Genomic DNA, 26,523 nt, shown 5'->3' on the forward strand with positions numbered 1-26,523 from the left:
TTGAGAGATCTCTCTCATTTTTTTATGTAGATGAGATCTGGTGATTCAGACTGAATTTAGTAGAATGTAAGTACGTGAGAAGGTGTTTCTAACTGGGCCTCGTGCGTTGCACAGTTGTTCAAAGGGTGTCTTAATACGAGAGAAAGTTGTGGGGAGGGTAGTGAAATGAGAAAGTGATGAAGTTGAATGATCTGCCATGGAGACAGCGGTACTGGATTGGAGATATCTGACAATGTTTCCATAGACATCCATAATCCATTTTGGAGGAAAGGGTGTCATTGTATTTGTGGTTATCTTGACAATGTTGAAATATCCCTTTCTCCATACTCGGGGGGGGGGGGGGGGGGGGGAACGGATTACCCAGGGCAGGGAAAAGGGGGAAGGTGCTGGAGATACCTCCAGTCTTGGAAAGGTCTTCAATATCATTTTCAATGTGGGTCCTACTGTGATGTGATTTTTAATACTTATGGGAATTATATCTAGAAGCCATAATAATGCAGTCAAAGGTACAGGTCTATGACTTTGTGCTACAGATATCCAATGTATTAGAACCTCAGACCTATGTCAATCTATGACTGGTGCTAGATGTGATGCTTGATGGTATGCCGTAAAGTTTGGCAATCCCAGACCTGCCTCCAATTTAGGTCTGTAAAGAGTAGACCTGGAAATATGTGGAGATTTATCTGCCCAGATGAATTTATTCACTAAAGAGTTTAGGTGTTACGTATGCTGCTGGGATCTGTAGTACCCTCAGGAAGTGAGGGTTAATTGAGCTGTGTGGTATTCCCCAGCAGCCAATCCCCTGTAGTCTGCAGGACATATAAACCCAGCTACTGTTCAGTCTTAAGCTGGTCTTGTACTGTTTGGATGTATCTGTTTTCTTCCTACTCAGATCTGTGTTTGCATGTAGGTCTGTTGTGTCTCTCTGCTTCCCAAAGATGGTTTGGACACCTGTAGTCCTGGTCTGCAGCACATGCAGCTCCCCCTTTCCCTTGCCCTGGTAGGTGCCGGCCTTCAAACGTCTTATGTCTTGCTCTGTGTGTCAGTTGGTGGATCCCTGACACAGTTCTCTATGTCAGCACGGTGGCTGTCTATCCCCCCTGTATGAGTACACATGGACTTGCTGTGAGTTTCATCTGTGTGCATGTGAGCTCTGGGTGGAGTCAGTGTGGTTTTCTCTATATGTTGTACTCCATGCCGGTAGAATCCGTGCCCTGGTTATCTTTCCTGTTGCAGCTTGCTGTGTGATCTGTGCTCTGTTCTGTCCTGTTGCAGCTTGCTGTGTGATCTGTGCTCTATTTTGTCCTGTTGCAGCTTGCTGTGTGATCTGTGCTCTGTTCTGTCCTGTTGCAGCTTGCTATGTGATCTGTGCTCTATTTTGTCCTGTTACAGCTTGCTGTGTGATCTGTGCTCTGTTCTGTCTTCTTGCAGCTTGCTGTGTGATCTGTGCTCTGTTCTGTCCTCTTGCAGCTTGCTGTGTGATCTGTGCTCTGTTCTGTCCTCTTGCAGCTTGCTGTGTGATCTGTGCTCTGTTCTGTCCTCTTGCAGCTTGCTGTGTGATCTGTGCTCTGTTCTGTCCTGTTGCAGCTTGCTGTGTGATCTGTGCTCTGTTCTGTCCTGTTGCAGCTTGCTGTGTGATCTGTGCTCTGTTCTGTCCTGTTGCAGCTTGCTGTGTGATCTGTGCTCTGTTCTGTCCTGTTGCAGCTTGCTGTGTGATCTGTGCTCTGTTCTGTCCTGTTGCAGCTTGCTGTGTGATCTGTGCTCTGTTCTGTCCTGTTGCAGCTTGCTGTGTGATCTGTGCTCTGTTCTGTCCTGTTGCAGCTTGCTGTGTGATCTGTGCTCTGTTCTGTCCTGTTTCAGCTTGCTGTGTGATCTGTGTCCGGTGCTGCGGGACTCCTGGTTAGTGTAGGGACTAGCGGTATAACCAGGAGCTGTGAAGTGGCCCGCTAGCTTCCACGTTTTGATCAAAATGTCAACTAATACCTGGTATTTATATTTAGCTTATCATCTGTTACTAGTGGTTGCATTTTAGCTGCAGTATGCTGTGTTTTCTGGCTCTGTGTGTTCTGCTGTTCTTGTCCCTGTCATGTGACATGTTTGTTTGTCCTGTTCTTGTGTGTGGTTCCTAGGATCAGCTAGGGCCCAGATCCAAAGACCGCTGGGCCACCCTTTATTGGGGCGATGTCCCTGTCAGGTAGGGCCATGTCATCCTCCCCTGCAGTTCAGGGCCAGTTGTCTGAAACCTGTGTGTATCCAGGCCTCTTGGTCCCGATCGTGTGGACCCTGTGCTTAGTTTGCCCACACGATCATAACATAAGGTGTTTGAAGAAGAGCCTCAGAATAGTGATAGGTAATGCCTGAAAGACATAGAGGATACGTGGGAGGACGTTCATTTTGCAAATGGAACATCTGCCCAGCCACAAGAATAGGCCTTTTGTCCAATTGTTTAAATTCAGACTATAATAGAACTCTTTTATTTTCCTGCTGAGATCTTTTCTTATAGGCCGAGTTGTATTTTGCAATTGTACTATTTAATGTACCGTATAATATACTGAAAAACGTTTACAAAATTTCTAAGTGGAATGAAATGTATAGAAAATTCAATTTCGCTAACTTTGCAGGGGTATTGTTTTTACAATGTACATAATGAAGCAAAGATTATGTTAACTTTATTCTGTGGGTCAGTGCAATTTTGAAAATACCAAATTTATTTAGTTTTTGGTTTTTTTTTACTGTCCTTTAAAAAAAAAAAAAAATCTTAAATATATAATTTTTTTTCTGTCGCCATCTTCTCACTGCCATAACATTTTTATCTTCAAGCCAATAGGATTGTGTGATCCTTCCTTTTTTGCGAGACAACCTGTGGCTTTTATTGGTGCCATTTTGAAGCACATACAGCTTTTTGATCGCTTTATATTAAATTGTTTTCTTAGAGAGGGTGACCAAAAAAGTAAAATTCTGGTGTTATTGTTTTTTTTTCTGCTGAAGTTCACTGTGGAGGCTAAATAATACGTAATTTCATAGAGCTATTGTTAATAGATCAGTACCAAGTATGTTTTGGAGTTCTTTTGTTTATATTTTTTTTATTAAGACTAAGGGCGCCCACCCACTGGCGATTTTTTTTCCCTGCGAAATTCGCAGCATTTTTTTCTCTGCAGGGGTCTATGGGACTTGTAATGTTAAAATCGCGATCGCGCAAAATCGCGATTTCGCGGTAAATTGCGATTTTGCGTGATCGCGATTTTAACATTACAAGTCCCATAGACCCCTGCAGAGAAAAAAATGCTGTGAATTTCGCAGGGAAAAAAAATCGCCAGTGGGTGGGCGCCCTAAGAGTAAAAGGTTTTTTAAAGCTTTACTATCCTTTAATTTTTATGAAAATCAAACAATTTATTTTACACTCCCCTTTACTCTTTTTTTAGTCCCTGTAGGGGACTTGAACTTGAGATGGTTTGATTGCTTATACCATATACTGCAATATTTCAGTATTGCAATATATGGCATTGCTGCAGACATTCTATTAGGCCTGTCCTAATGGGCAGAAATATGGCAATTGAACAGCACCTCGCAATCTCTTGTCAGAATTGACAATAGCACTTAAAGAATTAAGAACTAGAGATGAGCGAGCGTACTCGGTTCGGGTGTTCTTGCACTCGAGCACCGCTTTTTCGGAGTAACTGACTACTCTGACGAGAAGATTCGGGGGCGCCGGGGGCGGCGTGGTGGAGCGGGGGGTAGCAGTGGGGAACAGGGGGGAGCTCTCTCTCTCTTCCCCCCCCTCCCCTCTGCAACCCCCCGCTCACCCCCGGTGCCCCCTGAATCTTTTCGTCCGAGTAGTCAGTTACTCGCAAAAAGCGATGCTCGAGTGCAAAAACACCCGAACCAAGTACGCTCGCTCATCTCTATTAAGAACCACAATGAGCGTGAGCACTGATCGCAGTTGTTTCTGGCGGGTGCCAGCTGTCAGAAAGAGCTAGCACCCACCCTGTGTATAGTGTGATCTGCCCCCAATCCTGTTCCATACAAACCCCAACATCGGAGGGTGTACAGGTATGCCCAAAAGCGTCAAAGGATTAAGATCCCCTTTAAAGGGAAGTTAGTTGGTACATCTATACAAAGGGAACATCCCTATATCCTCCCTTGTGAGCCTAAAAGATTATACCCCCTCCAGGGCATTTTTTCTAACACCTCATTATTTTACTATTCCTCTGTTATTCTTTCTGAATATTTATGAGTGAATTGACAACTGTGTGTTCCCATTCCCCTTGTCAAGGAGGTGTGTCTGATACTGGCAGCACTGATTGGATACTGTCAGAGTCTTGAGTGGCACACCCCCAATTTGTAACACCCAGCTGTCAATTTATGTATAAATTTCTATGAAGAATAGCAGAGGAACGGCACAACGCAGAGTTCTAAGAACGATGGTCCAGAGTATAGATGAGCGAGTATACTCGCTAAAGGCAATTGCTTGAGCGAGCATTGCCTTTAGCGAATATCTTCCCCGCTCGAGACTGCAGGTTCGGGTGCCGGCAGCGGGCACAGAGATGCGGGGGAGAGCGGGGCGGAACGGAGGGGAGATCTCTCTCTCCCTCTCCCCCCCGCTCCCTCCTGCTGACAGCCGCTACTCACCGCTCCCCTGTGCCGGCACCCGAACCTGCAGTCTCGAGCGGGGAGATACTCGCTAAAGGCAATGCTCGCTCGAGCAATTGCCTTTAGCGAGTATACTTGCTCATCTCTAGTCCAGAGTTTTGATCTCATGGGCTTAAAGCTCCTGGGCCTTAATGCAAAATGTGTAGCAGGGCCCCTAATTATAATGTTTTATTAATAGTATTGGGCTTCCTATATGGAGAGGAGAGGCCTTATGGGCCCCCTAAAGCTCCTGGGCCCGGGTGCAACCGCATCCCCTGCATCCACTATAGTTACGCCCCTGCAAGTATTTATTCAAACAGACATGAGCCAACAAGTCCTCTCTAGCTTTTCTGAGTATCTTCTATAAATGACCTAAGTTACAATATACCCAGCAGTGCTAGAGCTGCGTCAACAAAACCATTCAATAATCACACGGTCTCTTCATTTATTAGAGTACATATCGACAGGTTGGCGTCTAATGGGAAGGCAGAAGCATAAATAAAACACAATGCATCTCATTTTCCACTAGATTTTCTGAGAACAGATTTGTTGAGGGTGATAAATTATGAGACAGACCGGCTGTATTAGTATTCTCTCCTTATGATTTATTTATTAAATATGTATTCTTTTACTTGTTTTTCTGCTTGTTTATCTGGATTTTTTTGCATCAGCTTTCGTTGGCCGCACTGGCACTACGTCCGAGATAAAATTACCAGACTGTTTGGCAAATGCAATGGTTGTTTTTTTGCTGTGCTTGTAAGCACCCAAGGAGTAAGATACAGTCTATAATGTTAGTATCTTCCCTGGTGAATAACAGCATATTTCGCTTGCATAGAGATCTCCACAGACCTTGATCTGGACCTCGGTGCAGTTTGCTCATGTGAGCACCAAGTTATTATGCCGGTCCGTCTGATTGAAAAGCCCTGCTCATTCACATACAGGTGTGTATTTTAATATTTGCATAATTACACAGGGGAGGTATACTGTCATTTAGCAGTGAGATGCTATTGCAATTATGATGAAGCGCTAAGTGCATAAGGGACAGGGTCAATTTGGTCGTAAGCATTACTATAGCAAAATGTGACTCATTAAGTGAGAGCTTAATGGCTGTAGACATAATATAATCCTACTGGCTATATGTATTGCAGTCAGTTGAGGGCAGAAACTACATAAGCGTCACTAAAGCCCCATTTAGACACAAAGATTATGGCTTAAAATTTGCTCAAAAGCCGTCTTTTGAGCGATAATCTTTGTGTCTAAATGTGCCCATCTTTCAGTTTTCTGCCGAACGACGGTTTTCAGTTCTGCTTCAGTTCAAGCTGTGCTCGCCAGCGGAGAGCTGATAACTGCTAATAACATTGTTACAGCTGTTCTCAGTTCTCATGATCGCTGGCAGAACAGCTCATTAGCAGGACCGCATGCTGTGTTTGCTGTCCATGGTGCTGAATTCTCCAAGGGGAGCCCACAGCTGAACATTACAGATAATTACAGAGCTCAGACTTCCTGCTAAGTTTTGTAACAGCTAACAGAAGCTCATGTGCATGCACATGAAGCTGATATGTACTAATAGCAATTAGTGCCTATTAGTACTTTTATGCAAAATGATCGCTGATCTTTCAATCTTTTGAAAGATATCTGCGTGTGTAAACGAACCTTAAGTACCTTTCTATACAAAACAATTATTGTTCAAATTCTCGCTCATTTACAGAAATCTGAGCGATAATTGCTCATTATAAACACTGCCATCGATAAACCCCGAATGATAATTTGTTTCCTTATCTGCAGCATACACAGACATAAAAATCAAATGATGATCGCCCTATGTAAAGAGGCAGTTGTCCGTCTATGAATGACTGCCTGTTTACTGTGGAGGCAGACAGCTGGAAGAGATCTCTGTCCCACTCTGCCTCAATTCCAGCAATCCTTGTTTGATGGCATAGGAGTGATCAGCGGGAAGACTGCCAGGTGCTTAGGCACAATCGTCCCATGTAAAAAGACCCTGAAGAATAGTTCAGGTCCCATTGCACCTCAGAAAAATGGCCAACTACATTTCTCTGCCCTCCTAGATGAGTTCAGAAGAGGGAGAAGATCCTACATTGATGTAACAATACCTGAATGGCATAACATGATCCCCCCCCCCCCCCCCCCCCGCCTAGCAATGCAGAGTCCAACATTGGCCACCATCTTTTTACTTATAGTTATAGGTCATTTTATTTATTTTACTCACTTATATAGCCTATGCATGTTCTGCAGTGCTGTACATCATTTGATATTAAGTTATGTTCCCATAGGGGCTCATAACGTAAATTCACCTATTAACCCTTTCCAATCCACTGTCTGATGTCTGAAGACATTATGATTTAAGGCTGTACAGCTCTGATGTTGGAAGACATCCGTCGGGGTTCTCTTACTGTATATTGCCAGCCCCTCTGCTGTTGGAGCCTATCCAACGTGTCACCTCATGCAGTACTGGCTTTAGCCAGCAGATAGCGCCATTGTATAACAGCAGAAAAAGAGTAAGCCCCCCCCCTAGGAAAAGCAGGATACAAATTGGATTGGAGAGGGTTAACATATTTCTGGAGTGTGGAAGGACACAGAGGAAAACCACACAAACACAGAGAGGAATATACCAACTCCATGCAGATGCTGTCCTTTGTAATAACCAGTAATAATTCCCCAGTATACCCCTTTTGTTAATAATGCCCCTGCATGCTCTCCCCTCAGTAATATTGCCCCAGTAAATCCCCCTTGGTAATAATGCCCCTTTTTAATGCAGTAAAATCTTGAGTTGCTTTCCACATGCAGAGTCTCTCTCTCGGCCTTGGGAACTCACGCCATTTCCAGGGTGGAGTCTCAATGTGGCGCCAAAACATTTGCTTGTGTGAATATACTCCCCCTTACACCACAGCAAGGAGCTGTCATCCTGATTCCCACCACCACACTTTTAAACCCTCTGATTGGAAGATCTGATCCTGGTTTGTTCTCTCCAATCCCATTCATTGTAGTTAAGAATGATGGTTTGACCTTTGAACTGGATTCCCTCTTCCCTTTCTGCTATTGTTGTAGTTCAAATTCATAAGATTGAGGCTGGATTCAGACGACCGTATATCAGCTCAGTTTTCACGCCCAGCCGATCTACGTCGTCTCTCTCTGCAGGGGGAGGAGGATGGAAGAGCCAGGAGCAGTGCTCTGAGCTCCCGCCCCCTCTCTGCCTCCTCTCCACCCCCCTGCACTATTTTCATTAAGGAGAGGCGGGACGGGGGCGGAACTAATTCCCGGAACTTAGCACTGCCCTCGTTCTGCCTCCTCTCATTGCAAATAGTGCAGAGGGGCGGAGAGGAGGCAGAGAGGGGGCGGGAGCTCAGAGCACTGCTCCTGGCTCTTCCAGCCTCCTCCCCCTGCAGAGAGGGATGCCGTATATCGGCTGGGCGTGAAAACTCAGCCGATATACGGCTGTCTGAATGCACCCTAAGGCCGCCTGCAGACGGACGGAAATTCCCTGCAGAATTTCTGCCCGTAAACGCCTGCATAGGATTGCATTACAATATGCGATCCTATGCAGTGCAGACGGCCGCGGTTTGTCTGCGTGACATCCCGCGCAGAAAACAAACCGTGGCATGCTCTATTTCTGTACGGGGCTCGCACATGAAAGAGCCGGAGCTGCGGGAGCGGGTGAGTTCCGCGCTGCTCTCTGCAGGCGCTCGGGTCGGGTCCTGGTGCGAGAATTCTCGCAGCCGGATCCGACTCGGCCGTCTGCAGGCGGCCTAAGGGGTGCTGGGAAAGGCCAGTGGCCTTTATGCTATGTATCCTCTTCTCTGAAGCTATTGTAACAGAATTACATTATACTACTAATAGTAAATATTATAATAGATATTAACCCCATACTGACCGGACTATTTTGTGCCTTATTGGCCAGGTGGTTTTTTTGTTTGTTTCTTTTCATCACCATGCTCCTAGAACCATAACATCCTTATTTTCGTGTCGACATTTCTCTATGAGGTCTTGTGTTTTGTGGGGTGATTTGTATTTTTAAATGGCATTACTTTGGGGTACATATAACTTATTGTTTAACTATTAATCATTTTTTATGGGGAGGTGGTGATGGAAAACAAAAGAGAAATCCCACCATTGTTTTTGTAGGTTTTTCGTTTTAATACATTCCCCGTACAGCATAAGGGTGAAGTCACACGAACGTATACGTTGTCCTCATGTGCAGGGGGGGGGGATGGAAGAGCCAGGAGCAGGAACTGAGCTCCCGACCCCCTCTCCGCCTCCTCTCCGCCCCTTTGCACTATTTGTAATGGGAAGAGGCGGGGCGGGGCTAAGTTCTGAGAATTAGCCTCGCCCCCGCCCCACCTCTCCCCATTGCAAATAGTGAAAACCGAGCCGATATACGTTCGTGTGACTTCACCCTTAGGGCTTATTCAGACGACCGTATATCAGCCGTGTATTCACCCTGGCCGATATATGGCGTCCCTCTCTGCAGGGGGAGAAGGCTGGAAGAGCCAGGAGCAGGAACTGAGCTCCCGCCCCCTCTCTGCCAACTCTCCACCCCCTCTCCGCCCCTTTGCACTATTTGTAATGAGGGGAGGCGGGATGGGGGTGGAGCTAATTCCCATAACTTAGCCCAGCCCCCGTCCCACCTCCTCTCTTCGCAAATAGTGGCCCTCACCATGTAGGATAAATAACGTGTTAACGTTATTCTTTGTGTCATAATGATTATGGTGAAACCAAAGTTGTAGTTTCCAGTAGTGCCATTTTGGAGTACAAGTGACTTTTTTTTTTTATTGCTTTGCTTTGCATTTTTTGGGAGGCAGATGAATGAAAAATAACTATCAGGAGTGTTTTTTTTTTTATTTCTTTCTTTTACAGCGCTCTCCCTTCAAGAAAACTGCCATAATAGTTTTTGATTCATTGTGACTGTGATAATACCTAATACAGGTAGTCCTTCTTATTCATTCATTTTTTTTCAATAATGTTTTTTTTTGTAGAGAATTTTTTTTTTACTTTTCTTTTTTTTGTCAGTCTTTATTTAACTTGTAATTACAGGTTTATTTTTGTTCCATTAAGGAACTTTAAGATTCGATTGCAGGCTCTAATAGACTGACTTGCATGGCAGACCCAGAGGCCTTGATTAGGCCCCCAGTTGTCATAGTTACTCATTGGCACCCCACGACTGCATAATGGGCTGCTGATGGGTGACAGCAGGAGCTTCCTTCCTCGGTCAACCACTTACATGATGCAATTGCTATTGACTACTGCAACTAAGGGTTTAACCCCTTAATGGTATATTACTTGAGTATACCTCCTGGCAGGGTGCTACTTAACGCACCAGGAGGTAAACATAAAGCCAAAATGTGCGATCAAAATACAGAAATGTGAACAAACCCGATGAAAGTAATGGGCTGTTTTTTTTCTGTATATTACGTGCGTAAATTTTGTGTGTGCAAATACGCCCGTGTGAAGCTGGACTCAGACCTGCGGATGTTGGTGTAGAACTCTGCAGCTGCTGATCTGCTGCGCCCTGCGGCGTAATTCCGTCCATAGTGAAAAGTTCCTAATGTTTTACAAGGACATCTAAAAAAAATGTATTCTGTCTGCTTATCTTAAGATATGCTGTCGCCGATCCCCAGCGTGATCCCAAGACGGGTTGAATGGTAAATATACAAAGATAAGGTGTCGGCACCGGTACCCTGCGCACTTATAATAATAGCGTCATCGGCAATAAATCCATGACTACTACAGGCGTCTCTCTCATGCAAGCTTGAGCTAGGCCTTAAGGCCTCATTCGGAAGAGCGCTATTAGTAGCACGCAGAAAGAGCTTCTGATAGAAGCGTTCACATAAGAGAATGTTAGGTGCACTGAATCAGCGCACCTAACAAAAGATAGGACATCAAGTGTCGGCTCCGAGGTGCGCACAAAGATAGGGCATGTCCTATCTTTGCTACGTGCTTTCCATAGGCTCCCCCCCCCCTGCAGATGAGGACGACGTATATCGGCTCGGCGTGAAAACCAAGCGATATACGTTCGTGTGAATGCACCCTCACTCCAAAAACTGGAATTAAATTTGATTAATAAACTATATATACCCCAAAGTGGAATCAGTAGAATCCACAAATCACTTCCCAAAAAAGAAGCCCTCAAACAACCCTGTTAATGAGAAAGCAAAAAGTCATGATAGTTTGTGCACCTGGGTCTTGTAGTTCTATGTACTTCCAGGTGTGCATCGCTGCAGGTGTGGCTGATTTTGTGGATTGCTCCAGCCAGCCAATCACCACCGGTCTGTCCATATAAATATCAGCCCGATGGGCTAAAGGGGGTGGGTCATCATGATCTGCTTTGTGAGTGGGCTGTTGGGTTATGGCTGGATCCCCCTCTGTAGGTGTGCAGATGCTCGGTCAGTGTGAGGTCCTGCTTGGTTCGTGTCTGTATTCCTATCTGTCCCATAGGTGTGCGGATGCCTGGTGTGAACTAGATCCTGTTAGTAGTTTGCTGTGTCTGTAGTTGCTTTGACACTGCCTGGTGTTCTTGGGCTCTCACCATTTGTACACAGGGTCAGTCAGGTTTATCCTATGTCTGTATGGCACTGGTCTTAAAGTTGCCAATGCACAGCAAGGCCATCACTAACCTTTCCTTCATCCTGGACCAACATTCAGTTTACTAACCTAGACTTTTGTCCAAACACCCCAGCCAATACATAGTGATTTGTTTGTGTGGTATCGTAATACAGTTTCAGATGCAGCAGAAGAAGGTACAAAAATATGCAAAGTTTTACTGGTTTTTTTATGAACAAAGGAATGAAAGTTAGTAAGTAAATTAATTTTTGCCCTAAATTACCTATCAATAGCTATGGTGAACAAAATCCTAAAAATCTCAATGCTTTGTGCACAATGCAGAATAGTACAGTCGGTTATCAATAAGGCCGCCTGCAGACAGCCGGGTCGGATCCCCTGTGAGAATTCTCGCAGCGGGACCCGACGGCGCCCCTGCAGGGACCAGTGCGGCTCTCACCTTCTCCCGCGGCTGTGGCTCTGTGATGTGCCGGCTGCCAGCCAGCCGGCGCATGTGCAGAGCATAGCCAAGGTGCCTGGAGGGATATTTCTGTGCGGGTCTCAATCGCGGCCGTCTGCTTAGGATTGCGTTTTGTAATGCAATCCTATGCAGGCGGGCAAAAGCGGAAATTCTGCGGGAAATCCCGCCGCAGAATTTCTGCCCGTGTGCAGGGGGCCTAACACTGAACGAAGATTAGTTCTGTAAATACATAAATACTATATAAATCACATAAGCCCAAAAACAGTTAGTTATAGAGGATAACACTTCACATTTGGTGATCTATACCCCACTCAGTCTCTAAGGAAACCTAGTTCCCAAGCAAATAAAACGTGCATAAAGTACAGCGTCTGTATGATTATCCCTATCCCCTATAGCAGGCTCGCTAAGTAACAGACTAATGTGGAGGCCAGCCTCACTTACAGTTCATTGCATGGGAATCATCACTACCCCTGACCCAGGCTAGTCCATGTTCAGCAGGATGACTCCACCACGACTCGCCTTTGGTGTTTGTCACCGTCCTGATACCTCACCGGGTTGGAGACATAGCATGAGCTCTCTTATATGGCTCAAGGCAGCAGACAGTCTCCACTTCCTCATTCCAGGGCTGTCTATTCTCTTCAAGCACCCCCTGGGCTCTTCCTGCGGCACAACAGAAATTGCCTTTATATGCCAGGCATCAGCCAAGTCCACTAGACATTCTCAGTTCTGCCACGTCAAAGTTTGGCACATGTTTTGTAGCACAAGATGTGTCGCAATTTTTGGAGCATCCCATAGCCCATCGTCATGGCAACAACCTTTTAGAGTAGCCGCTGCATTGGCACCACATGCACCCTTACTCGCCTAATACACAGTGCTGCTTCTCTGAAGCATAGACAATGGTCCAGTAACTTCTAATGGTGAGGATGACTTCATACAATGCAGTAATCCCTCCATATGCCATGATTTATTACCTTTGGATTGATAACATCTGTCCCAAACCTCCATCTGTTGGAATTCCGTTCCTTTGAATCCTCTGAATTACATTCACAGCTAATTTTGTTCTTTAGACATGATCATTTGCATTATTAAGGGCTTATCCTTTGAGTAAATATTACATTTATTTTAGATTAGGCAAAACAGAGCGATTTTTCCATTGGCACCTTTTTTTTTCTTCCTGTGCATGCAGCAGATATTGCCGTTACACCCCTGTTATGACGCACCTTGATTTTCCCATTAACCAGTACGAAATCATAATATCTATACATTGGAGAATTTTTTTTTAACTGTTCTAATATAAAACTTGTTATTTTTTGCATAATGTAGTGTAAGAGGGTGCGCGATCCTCGAGCGCTAAGCTCCTTCCTCTCTCAGATACCGTAGGGCAGGGAAGTAGAGTGAAAGGCACATGCACCACAATCAGGTGATCACAGGCACAGGAAAAACCAGAAGAGAATTAGCGCTAATCAGTGCTGTTTGTGTGAAGCCCCGCCCCCTCCTTCTGTAATGAGCCTGAATGCCATTAGCAGTAGACAGTGCAGGGACTTTTGAATGAGAGCTGAGGCACTACTAGGAGCTGCAGAAGGTAATGTGATAGTCTGCAGAGGGGTGCTGCTGAACCAGGCTGTAACTGCTGAAAATTTGTGGTAGCTTGCCAACTACCAGAACCTGCCAAAGAGGCTGTTCAAAGGACTGTTGCTGGACTGGCTGGGTGAGCACTGGGACCTGGGCACCGAGGCCACATGAGCTCAGAGGGAGCAGTGTGTGTTGCATAGAAGGATCAACCTTTCTTGCTGAGAGCCATAAGAGAGCAGCAACCATGAGAGGACCTGGAACGATCTGTTGAGCGACCGAAGTGTGATGAGTTGGGACAGCAACAGGGACTTCTGGAAAACGTGGTCAAGGAATGCTCCTGAATCTGGATTAGCCAGAGTCAGTTGAAGTCAGTACTCCTATGCAACATACGTAAGTGAGGCTGGCCTCAAATTCACTGTAAGTGTGCACACTGCTAGGGACAAAACATTAGACAGCAGGCCTGCTGCAGTCAGTGATAGGGACTTTGAGTGTTCAGACTCTCATTATTCGAACTGCTGTTACAATGTGAGGATATATGTATATATTGCCATATGTTTTTTATGCTTTTATACCTGTATGCAAGTTCTATTCAATGCTAAAATGAGAAAAACTTAATATTTAGCCTTATATTAGATATTCCAAAGCTTTGCAAGGCTGAGAGAGATGTGTCCAGAAATTCAGACATGATACAGAATCGGATATGAAGGCCGCATCCTTGGCTGTTTTCCCAGAAGCGCCGTATCAAGATAACGACTGTTTAACTGCGTATATGACTATCACTGCCTCAGGTGGAAATGCGGACTTCACATATATGGTTATGTGGTGGATTTGAGCCAATGAGACATATACCCATTCCTAGTGATGAGACCAAAGGCTATAAGACCCCATGTAATCTGTAATAAAGTGCGCAGTTATGTCCCCGTGTGAGGAACTATACCAGACCTCCGTGTGTGGTGTCTCTTCTTTACCGCCGGCAACGGGGCATTGGGGTGGGCCTGATTGGTGCCGTATGCAGAATTTCCCTGACAACAAGTGTTGGTTTTGAGTACATGAGAGTGGACTGATAGAACTACCTTAATAATAGTCAAGCTTGGGATATCAGAGACAATTTTATTTAAGTCTGTTAAAATTGCATTCCTGATTTACCACAATGCAGGGAGTGAAGCTTCTTTCTGTAAAATATGAACTTTGCGCTACATTATTTGAGTTTTTCTATTCCCTAAGACTGATCCTTGAACTGCACTATTGATACCGCTTTGAGCCTAGGAGATAATTAGCCATAGTTGGTGAAAGGTGAGTAAAAGTTTAATTACCTACTTGTGATATTACTATTCTTAAGCATTATTTTTTTCACAAACATAACATATTTATGTAGCTCCGTCTGCTGCATCATATCCTGACTCCGCGTCACGACAAGACCTACATGCAACAGTAAGGGCGAAGTCAGACGAGCGTTTTCATTGAGTTCAATGAATGGCTGAGCGCTGCCTCTGATTGGCTGAGAGCTGTGACCAATCACAGGCAACGCTCAGCTGTCATTTAATGACAGCTGCCTGTGATTGGTTCAGCGCTCAGACAATCAGACAAGCACTTTCAAGAGGCGAAGATTTTTGAATCCCTACCTCTTGAAAGTGCTTTAGATTAGTGCCAGGATTGCAGAGAGAAGACATGCCGGAGCCCGGACAGAGCTCCTAGGTGAGTAATATATGTGTATATGTGTGTGTATGTATAATTTGTTTTTTTTTCTTTTTTTTTTCTATACCTATGGAGGATTTTCAGGGAAGGGCTTATATTTAAAGCCCTTCCCCAAAAATCACTGCGGGGGTTGCCTGCGTCCCATTGCTTTCAATGGGGCTGGCCTCATTGAAAGCAATAGGCATGGAGCTATAGTCACACGCATTTTGCTAATGCGTAGAGCGCTTCTTTTTTCGCACGTATGTGTGCAGAAAGAAACCACTCGTCTGACTGAGCCCTAACTAGTAAATTAAGGCGGTTTTCCAAGTTATATAAAGACCTTTCACTGGGTCCCCCATGTTGTAAAATAACAAATCAGCTGATACTCTTCACTCCCCATTGCCCCCCACTGCCAGCTCTGGTCTCCCTGCTGATATCATTGTTACAGCATGTGCCATATGCAAGCAGGCTGCTGCAGCCAATGATAGCATTCAGTGATGACGGGACATCACAAGAAGCCTATAAACAAATGCAGCAGAGACCAGAGCCGGCTGCAGCGGATGAGTGGAGAGAAGGGAGTATCAGCTGGTTTTATCATTTACAGCATGGGGGATTCAGTGAGAGGCACCTTATAACTTGGACAACCCCTTTAATATTTATTCATGGGACAACTCCTTGGAGGCTGGTTTCACACTGGACACAGGGGAAATTTATAAAACATATTACGCCATCTTCTAGCATAAAAAAGTCATAAAACTTTGCACAAGGATTACTCATGCAAAAATTGTGACTTTTGATGGTTCATGCTGCTGTCCAGTGCACTCCAGAAAAAGGGATGTGGCTTACCAAGAGGGGGTGTAACAGCCCTGGAGTGACACTTTTATGCATAATTTACACTAGAAACTGGTACTCCAGGTTGAACCTGGTGCACATATTTGTGTAGACTGTGCCCCTTTACGGTAGGACAAGCCCTTTGTGTCCCAAAGGTCACTCACTAACAAGCACGGTAATAGTACTTGTTATTGACCTTGCACACTAATAGTGCCCCCTTAGCGCCCCTTACACAAAGTAATGGTGCTCCCTTAGTGTCAACACAAAGTGACTTTCCCCACTTAGTACTCCCACAAGTTAATGGTGCCTTTATGCAGGCAAAATGATACTTCCTTAACCCCTTAACACTACAGGGTGTACAGTTCAATCCTGCAGGTTCGGGATTTGTATGGAGAGGGATCCTGGGTTGATCTAGCTCCATACAGTGCGGGTGTCGGCTGTTTCTTACAGTCCACATCTGCCCACATGGCTCCGATAAGCTGTGCCGCTCATTGGAGCTGTTAACCCTTTAAATGCCCAGACCGATGTTCGGGGTCCCACATTGCCCCCCTTCTGAAAGGCCCAGGGGCTGCCATTGCCGAGTGTCTACCAAGCCTGTGGCATGGCTTGATAGATTGCCTGTCATATCGTGGTATAATGTAATGCTATGGCATTACATCATACTGCAGAAGCAATCAAAGCATCGCAAGTTCCCTTATAGGGACTAAAAGAAAGAGTAAAAAAAAAATTCATAATTATTAAAAAAAAATAAAAGGTAATAAAAGGCATCTAAATAATAAAACAAACATATTTGGTATCGCTGCATTCATAAAAGTCTGATCTATCAAAGTAACGCATTATTTATCCTGCACTGTGCACATCATCAGAAAAAAATACACAACATCAGAATTGATGGTCAGCCCATCTTCAAGACAAAATGTAATAAAAAGCAAATAAAGTTGTATGTACTATACTCCAAATTGTATCAAAAGAAGCTACAGGATTTCCACAAAAAATGAGCCCTTGTACATCTATGTCGATGGAACAATAAAACAGTTAGGCCTCCTTCCCACGAACGGATTTCCGCCGCGTAATTCGCGGCGAAAATCCGCTGCGTTGCCCACAGCTATTAGGTTCTATTGAACCTAATAGCACAATGCTCACGATGCGTAATTCCACCGCGGAATTACGCACCGCGATTTCTCCCGTCCTCACCCGCAGCATGCTCTATTTTCTGCGGGTGAGGACGGGCTGTACGCACTGACGGCTTCCATTGCAGTCAATGGAAGCCGTCCGTTCACGCTATCTCCCGCTGTAACCAGCGGGAGATAGCGTGAAAAAACGCTTTCCCGCCCACCGCCGCGCGTCATATGACGCCATATGACGCGGCCGGCCGCGTCACGTGACACGGCCGGTGACGCGGCGGCGGTGGGCGGTGACGGGCGGTGACGCGGCCGCGGTGGGCGGGGAAGCGATTTCACGCTATCTCCCGCAGGTAAGTATAGGGGCTCTGGGGGGCGCCGTGACGGGCTTCACTGCGTAATATTACGCGGCGGACCCCGTCACGCTCGTGGGAAGGAGGCCTTATGGCTGTCAGAAGACTTAAAAAAATTAAGCATCTTTAAAAATAAAAAGTACATAAAAAAAAACTATATAAATTTGGTTATTGTAGTAATCATTCTGACCCATAGAATAAACTTGTCATTTTTGTTGCAGTGTGTACACTGTAGAAACAAGATGTATTCAAAAATGGCGGAATTTCATTTTCTTCCATTTCCCTCCAGACATTTAAAAAAAGTTTTTCTGTACATTATATGGTACATTAAATAGTACCATTAAAAAATACAACTCATCCCGCAAAAAACAGCGCTTAGACAGCTACGCCAATGGATATATAAAAGTTATGATTTTTTTAAAAGGGGGGAGGAAAAAGCAAAAATGAAGGGAGCGGGGTGGGGAAGGGCCACGTCCTTAGGAGTTAATGCCCCCAAAAGCTAATGGTGCTCCCCTAGTTCCGCCACAAGCCCCTTTCTTTAATCCACTGTATGTTGCAGATGCTACATTGTATCTATATTTAAGTGTATGTCTTATCATTCTTCTAGAAGACGGCACATAAGTATTATGGATCCGTAATACTCATGATGTATGAATGCTGTATGATGCCTAAGTATATTGTGGATCTGTATTCTGACACATGCTCATATGAAGAAGGCTTTGAAGGAGAGCTCACAACACAACATTGACTGTGTAATGCTGGGATATGCCATGAACATCTATCTAACCAGTGATCTGATCTGACGGTTGTGAACCCCAGCTGATCACTAGAACAAGCTGACAGCTGTGCTAGGAAGCTGCTGTGCCACTTCATCTCCTGTGGCTCTGCTTGCAGCCTTCATGGTCTAACCTTCATATTTAGTGGTGTCACGTTGTGCTCCTGGGGCTTGTAGTACGATGTACTTCCAGGAGCATATTACTGCAGGTGTGGTTGATTTGATTGGCTGGCTGGAGCGATCCACTCAATCACCTGGGGTCTGTGCATATAAATACCAGCTCTCCTTACTAAGGCCACTCTCACACAAGCGTTGGTAAAGGCAGCAATTTTAGTAGGGCAGAGCTCTTCTGTACAGCGTTTAGGCCTCGGTCAAACAAGCGGGTTTTTGGGGTTTTTTTGCACGTGACCGAAGCTTAGTGCTACTGTTGCAGCTGCGCTTGTAGAAGCTCCACGAAGGTCCCCTCATCACTAACCACTGATGAGGGGACTCCTTGCGGGAACGAAAGAATCCCCTGCCATAGATGTGACCAATCGGAGGCAGAGCTCAGCTGAATGGCTGAGTGCTGCCTCTGATTGGTCACAGCGCTCAGCCAGTCAGAGAGTTCCAGGAGGTGGGGATTTTTGAATCCCCATCCAGAAGAAAATGCTGAAGAACATTGCTGGGAGCCAGAGAAAAGAAGCGCCAGAGCCCTGACAGTACTGCGAGGTGATGTAGAATTATTTTTATGTTTTCGTTCAGCTAGGGCTTATTTTTAGGGAGGGCAATATGAAACGTGCGCGCCTGAGGATCGATATTTTACAGAAGCAATGCGAGGCGTTTTTGAATGAAAAATACCTTGCATCTGCGTGAAAAGCACACATTGACAAGCGCAATTTCGGGACGAGTTTCTCCGCTTGATATCGCACTGGCTCGTGTCAACATAACCTCAGGGTGCTTTAACACAGATGCTAAAACACTCCGTTTTTTGCTCTATGCAAGAATGAGTAAAAAAGCAGATTTATGAAACCAATGTCTTTCAATGGTTTCATTTACATCTGCGATTGTGATGCTGCGATAGAACATGGTGCGATTTATTTTATTTTATTTTTTGCTATCTTTTGTCTTTTTTTGTCTTTTTTATGCACCTATGTTTCGAGATGTCATCATTTGTTCAATTTGGGTGAAAAAAAGGCACGACGACGCACTTTACAAAGCAGACACACATCTAGGCTGCCTGTCTACGGCCATCGAGGAGCAGGGGGGGAGAACTGATAGGTCTCTGCGGTGAGCCTGCTCACCGTGGAAAATAGCAGCAAATCGCAGCATGCCGCGATTTGAATACCGCGCGCGGAGAATTGTTATGATTCTCTGCTCGTGTACATCGGGCCGCGCTTTCCATAGTTCTATGGAAAGCGTTCACTGCGTTACCCGTGGCCGTATTATCGCGCGGATAACGCAATGACAACGCTGCGTTTTTTTCAATGGGAATTTCTAATGTTAAAGTCGCATCACACAAAAATCGCAAAAGCACAAACTTGCGATTTTTGTGCAATGCAATTTTTAACATTAGAAAGTCCCATGGGAAAAAAGGCATCAATATCGCAGCGTTAAAAAAGCGCTAGCCCTCAAGGGGATGTTTTTCCCTGCCCCAGTTGGGCAATATTCACACAGGCAAAGGTCATTTTGGTCACTGAAAAACTGACTGTTTTCCATTTTTATGCTATTTTCTAATGGTTTTACATGCATGTTTTTATTGCACATTTTTCTTTGCTGTGCACTTCCTGTGGTTTTTTCATGTGTTCCTCAAAGTAACCTGTGTTAAGGCCCATTTACACCAGCAGATCGGTGATTGTTTTAGCGATAATCGATGCATCTAAGGCTGGATTCACACAAACGTATATCGGCTCGGTTTTCACGCCGAGCCGATATAAGTCGTCCTCATCTGCAGGGGGGGGGGGGTGGATGGAAGAGCCAGGAGCAGGAACTGAGCTCCCGCCCCCTCTCTGCCTCCTCTCCGCCCCTCTGCACTATTTGCAATGAAAGGAGGCGAGATGGGGCGGGGCTAAGTTCCGAGAATTAGCCCCGCCCCTGTGCCGCCTCTCCTCATTGCAAATAGTGCAGAGGGGCGGAGAGGAGGCAGAGAGGGGGCGGGAGCTCAGAGCACTGCTCCTGACTCTTCCAGGCTCCCCCCCCCCCTGCAGAGAGAGACGACGTATATCGGCTCAGCGTGAAAACCCAGCCCATATACGTTCGTGTGAATCCAGCCTAAATGTGCATGGGGGGGATATTAACTGCTTTCAGCTAAGGCTTCATTTGCACAGTTAATTCCTCTTAAGTAGCTGAGTAGTCACTTAATAGTTTATGCAAAATGATCTCTCAAAGCTGTCACTCAAACTGTCCTTTGAGTGATCATCTGCTGGTGTAAATGGGCCTTTAGAAATGCATTGCACTCACGCAAAAATTGCATGCAAATCACGTGGAATACGATTGTGATGCGTTGTTTTAATGCTTCAATAGAAAATAATGGGCGATTGTTGAATTAAGTCTGGCTATTGGTCTGAGAAAAATCCCTTGAATAAATCCATTAAAATAAATGGGTTCTTTTCCCGTGTGCGTTCTGTCCACTTCGGAATCAGGTAGCTTTCCCATGGAAGTTCTATCCGTTTGAATACAGCTTTAGGCTGCATTCAGACGAACGTATATCGGCTCGGTTTTCACGCCAAGCCGATATACGTTGTCCTCGTGTGCGGGGGGGGGGGGGGGGGGAATGGAAGAGCCAGGAGCAGGAACTGAGCTCCCGCCCTCTCTCTGCCTCCTCTCCGCCCCTCTACACTATTTGCAATTGGGAGAGGTGGGCCGGGGGCGGGGCCAAGTTTCGTGAATTAGCACCGCCCTGCCTCTTCCCATTGCAAATAGTGCAGAGGGGCGGAGAGGAGGTAGAGAGGGGGCCGGAGCGCAGGTCCTGCTCCTGGCTCCGCCATCCTCCCCCCCCCCCTGCACACGAGGACAACATATATCGGCTCGGCGTGAAAACCGAGCAGATATACGTTCGTGGGAATGCAGCCCCCGGGCTTATTCAGATGAGTGTATATCGGCCGGGTTTTCACTCCTGGCCGATATACGGTGTCCCTCTCTGCAGGGGGAGGAGGCTGGAAGAGCCGGGAGCAGTGCTCTGAGGTCCCACCCCTCACCACTATTTGCAATGGGAGGGGGTGGGGGCGCAGCTAAATTTTGGAACTTGGCTCCGCCCCGCCCCTTCCATTGCAAATAGCGGAGAGGGGGCGGGAGCTCAGTGCACTGCTCCCACCTCTTCCAGCCTCCTCCCCCTGGAGAGAGGGACACTGTATATCGGCCAGGCGTGAAAGTCTGGCCGATATACGATCATTTGAATAATCCCTTAGGCTTTATTCACACAAGCGTTATTACATCGGCCGAATCATTAGCTTCCAATGTATTTTTTCAGACAAGCAATTTTTTTCAGCCGTGCAAAGACATTGCGCTGGAAAAAATGGCACATACGCTGCCAGAAAAGATTGCCTTGCTCTCTTTCGACCGATATACGCTTCTCACTCCCATAGACTCCTATGCAAGCTGGGAAAAAATCGAGGGGGGGAGTTTATCAGTGTCAAATGCAGGGAGCAGCTTACAGATGGATTGCCGACCAAGAGCTGCGGTGTATTTTTTTTTTTGTATTTTGCTGCAGTTCCTGCATTCTAAAAACGACTCCCCTTCGAAGATGGAGAAGTTGCATTTTGTTATTTTTGGATTGTGTTCCACTTGGAAAGTTTTAACTTTTTTCAGTATATTATATAGTATATTGAATGGTACCAAAGGAAAAATACAATTCATTCTGCAAAAAACAAGCCCTCAGGTAGCTATGTCAATAAGAGTTAGGATTTTTTAAGAGAGGGGAGGAGAAATCGAAAAAAAGAAAAAAGAACGGTGTTCAGGGGTTAATAATATAGGAACTACAAAAAACACATTTATACATTCCTGTATGCACTTCTGTATATATGTATCACTTATTTGTAAAACTTCAAACCATAAACATTTATGGAGGGTGTAAAGTTACTTTGTAACTATTTCCCCTGATGTTACACAATCACTCCAGGTGTTCTGTTGCTATCAGGATCCTCTTCCTGCTTCCCCTGGTTGGTGATGAGAGCTGCAGGACATTACCAGTCTGTAGTGGCACTGAACTCTGACTCCTGTGAAGAAGGAGTTAAAAACCTAGTAATCTGAGGCATAGACCTTTAAGAAGTGCAGCCCCTCCTTCCCTGGAGAACCAGTGGCTTTTGTGTCAGTGCTATTGGCCGGTTCCCTTGTCACTCAGTGCAGCTTCCTCTTTGAAAATGTTGCAAGTTTGCAAGAGATCAAGATCCTGGGATTCCTAGATGTGCTGCTGCCAGGAGCTGTGTGCTGCTCTGTGGGCATAGAGTGGGCACAGGAGACATGGGATCCCTGCAGCCTTCCAGCAGTGCTCTGTAAAGTTGCCAGGATAAGGGGGGCTCTTGCTGCATGTGGATTTAAGGGGGGCTGGCACCTGCTGGCACTCTGCGGATGTTATGCACACATCAGGATGCAATGGGACCTGCTGATGACTTGAGCAAGAGCCTGATATACTGGTAGATAAAGGAGAGAGGTTCCTGTTGTGCATCTGGGTACCTATGCCAGAGTAAATCTAGGAGGACCTTGGATCATGGGCACTGGAGTGTGCAGCCGGAGGCAGAAGAGTCTGCTCCACACAGCCTTCTGCATGCTGGCTGTGCTGGGGCTGGGCAGTGGGGTCTACTTATACAACTACATGCAGAATAAAGCCAGGGCATCAGAGGCTCAATCTGTGAAATTAAAGCAGCAGCAAGAAACCCTGTCTGCCCAACTGCAAGGTAAGCAAAGGAGATGGGCATCCGGTCACTTCTTGCAAGGAAGGGGGGGGGGGGGGGGGGGGTGTTTTTGTAATTCCTGATGGGCAGCCAGAGCTTTTAATTTAATTAGGCAGCAATCTACATCTCAAGCTAGAAGAGAGAGAAACTGTGCAGCCATATGCCACCCTCCCTATTCTCTCCCTCCTGCCAAGGAACTGAGTAGAGTTTTTCAAAGTTCCCAGGAAGAGGGTGAGAGTTCCTAAGAATGGCCTGGCACACTGCAGACTTGGCATCCTCTTATTTTACACATGCATTTGTTTATAGCACTGGACTCATTATAAATAGCTGAATGGGAGAGTGGCTAAATGTGGGAGATGCCAAGCTAAAATGGGCTTAATTTTTTTTTGTTTTACAGATGTAGCAAAGTTTAACTTGAAACTTTTACCACGCGTTGTTGTAACTTTCTGTGCCGCTGCTCTGTTTACCCTTTCAATTGTTCCACAATAGCTTTTTGTTATGTCAAGATGACCATAGTTTTTCTTGGGGTACATTCACGGGGGTGAGATTTCTGAGTGAGTTCTGTCCGTATTTGAGACAGATAGATCTTACATGGTAAAAGGACTCCTTCATATGAATGGATTCTTTCACGTCATGTTTCCCCCCCCCCCCCCCCCTAAAGAATCGCCCATTATTCGCTATGGTAGGGGAAAACAAACCTTGCACTGGCATGCCATGCAATTTACATGCGAATGCAATGCGTCTTTGAGTATTGGAACCATATGCATATTTTTTCTTTAAGGCGCGTCAAAAACGTATGTACATTGATATGTATTTTGCGTGTGTGTTTCTTTGTTCACATTAGCATTAAGGAGTTCAGTTTTCCTGTTCCATTTGGGGAGCAGGAAAATGGCACCCCCTGACCGAATGGAACCATCTTGTGACAGAACTGAATGGCGCTAAACAGACCCCCATTGACTAGAACTGGGTCCGTTAGTTTTCTGGCAAGCAGTTGGGTATTTTGCCAGAATTTACAGGATGAAATGGCACAGCTTGCTGTTTTCTAATGGAAATTGGCAACAGAGGTTCCGAACAGAACTACCAAAACTGATGTGAATGAGCTCTAACACCGAAATGTATTGTACATGGCTGAAAATTGCTGAAAGTCTGTGACAGTGGATATTGGGTGCCCGATGCCTGCCAAGCAGAGGCTGCAAAATCACTACTCCTTCTGGCATCAATGCTCACATCTTGTACCATGATGCCAGGAGTTTTAAACGGTGGCCTCTGATTGGCAGGCAGTAGTCACCTGACTTCCCCTTTCAACACAGACAAGGAAAAACGCGGGGCTGCAGCAACAGGGACAAGGACACAGGTAAGGACTGTTTGATGTTCTAAATCATTTGGATCAAATTTTTAAAATATTTTTAACCAGGGAGAGCAATGAAATCATGGGCCCCATAGCAAATCTAAGAATTGGGAGCCCTCCTGTGCTAGATCATATTTTCTCCAGCAGGCTTCGGGGTATTTCTGTAGCTTCCAAATTGTATAGTGTGCACACATCATCAACCAGATCAGACAAAAATGCTGGTCTAAAACTGGGAGAGTCTCTACCCAAATGTGTAGAGTCTCAGGCTTTTATTATAACACATGATAACCGCCCTTTAATGGGCGTGCAACAGATTAAATCAGTAACATATATATTCTTATTCGCTGGGTTATATAGAATTCCCCGCCTCCCCCCTCCCCACCTCTCTCAAGTAGGAGCCTTTGTCTTAACAACGTGGCCAAACCTGAAAATGAAAGTAAATATCTCTTTGTTGAAGAAGATTCTGTGTGGGGGATAGAGAAGGACTGGGAAAACACTCAAGATGAACACAAGCAATAACATATAACACTGTGATTTAACTCTTTCCTTATGCAGCAGAGTTCCACATTAGGCTGAAGTCACAAAACACACATCTTTTCACCATTGTCCAGCAATTACTATAATGAAATTATGCAGTCATTAGCCTCTAAGAGTTAGTCACTACAGCTGCGTAATACATCTAGTTTAGTACAAATCGATAGACATTTTACACTGACTAATCATCATGTCTATCACACTCCTGTCACATACACAATGAGAGGAGAGGGGACGATACCTATTGATCTCGCCTCTGTCCCCTATTACTCGCGGATCGACTATTCCAAGCGTATTTGCCCCTACCAACCGTCACGGGAGAACCTCAATCAATCACTCTAGTAGTATTTCAAGCTTGGAGTCGGTAGAATACAGGCTGATTTGTATCCAGCTTTCCACAGGTCCTGCCCCATGCAGACCAAAAGCACAAATCACCACCTATCCGTTGTAGCGCACTCCAGAGCTCTACAATTGCCAACAAAAAGATGCTGCCACCACCAGTTTGTTATAGGTAAACTGGAACCAAGACTAATGAATTATGAACTCAATCTTCAGATTTTGCCGTTTTAAAACGGACAAGGCTTAACTGATAAATTGTAGATTTATTCTAGAAAAGGTCTGGCAGTGCAAATATAGATATGTACAAAAAAAGGTTGTTACACTTGAGTATAAGGAAATACAGGTAATACACAACCAGGCAGGATTTTAAAATAAACAGGAGAAATTAAACAAGTCACCAGACTCTGATATCGGTCCAATGTTCTGATTGGTGGAATTCCAGAAGCAAAGGGACAGTCCATATGCCTTGGCATATCTCCGTGGATTGACAATTTGGATAAAGAACGCACTTAATTTCAAAGCTTCCACAGAACCAGACCCTCGCCAGCCTTTTCATGACATCATCAAGGCGGGTTGAGTGTATGCGGGGAAAATCTGTAGGAAACCCAGGTTTAATATTTTGCCCATATTTCCCTGGGAGGCGCTCCAATGGGGAAGATATAGCGATCATGTTTAAAATCAGGAATTTACCAGTCCATAGATACTCAGCATGATACGTACATTAGGCCCATGTATGCAGATATGCCGTTCGGGATGTTCTGGGCCTCAACGCGCATGGATATGCTTTATTCGGCTGGGCCACCTGATTCTGAAAATATATTTCACAGTAATGTCAAAAGATGTTGCCTCTTATTCTGTGGATCAGTACTATAACAGCCATACCAAATTTTGGTCACAAAATTCTGATCCCCATAATTTTATTCTTCCGTTGATGGCGCTGTGTGGGTTTTTTTTTTTTTTGGTTTTTTTTTTTGTGGGGTGACTTGTAGTTTGTGGTGGTATCATGTTGGGGTACATACAACATCGCTTTTTATTCAATATTTTTTTTCTCAGAGAAGAGATAACTAAAAATGCACAATTCCGGCACTGCAATTTTTATTTTTATTTTTGACATTCAGGATAAATGTGATATTTTGTGTGGGAAAACTTTGGCCAGCATGTTAGAAACCAGATAGACCCCTTAATAGTAAATGGGGTCATATTGGATTTGGCATGTGCAAGATCTACTAGTTCCAGTACTCCAAAGATGGAGCTGAACAACTAAAATCAAATGGGGTGCCCATATCTGTATAACGTACATGGGCATAGTGTAGTTTTTGAACAACTCCCATTCATTGCAAGTACAATAAAGTGCACATGTCCTGCTGTATTGTCTATGACCACATTACAGGAACCGAGTGTGGGCCTCCAATATGACCACCACAAGGAAAATTAAAGCAACCCTTTGGT

At 45.2% G+C, this 26,523-nt stretch overlaps 1 protein-coding gene across 2 annotated transcripts in view; it reads left to right on the top strand.

The window, feature by feature from the left end:
* The first annotated feature begins 22,291 nt into the window (after positions 1 to 22,291).
* The window catches only part of LOC136632135 (Golgi integral membrane protein 4-like), a 163,871-nt gene continuing 159,639 nt past the window's right edge, over positions 22,292 to 26,523 (top strand). Inside the window, exon 1 of one of the 2 annotated variants that reach the window (XM_066606794.1) lies at positions 22,292 to 22,856. In XM_066606794.1, coding sequence (XP_066462891.1) covers positions 22,670 to 22,856 — 187 coding nt within the window. In that variant the 5' untranslated portion in view covers positions 22,292 to 22,669. The remainder of the gene's footprint in view (positions 22,857 to 26,523) is intronic. The other variant, XM_066606793.1, reaches the window with a different exon arrangement.

The sequence above is a fragment of the Eleutherodactylus coqui genome, chromosome 6 (genome assembly GCF_035609145.1).
Source record: "Eleutherodactylus coqui strain aEleCoq1 chromosome 6, aEleCoq1.hap1, whole genome shotgun sequence".
Classification (NCBI taxonomy): domain Eukaryota; kingdom Metazoa; phylum Chordata; class Amphibia; order Anura; family Eleutherodactylidae; genus Eleutherodactylus; species Eleutherodactylus coqui.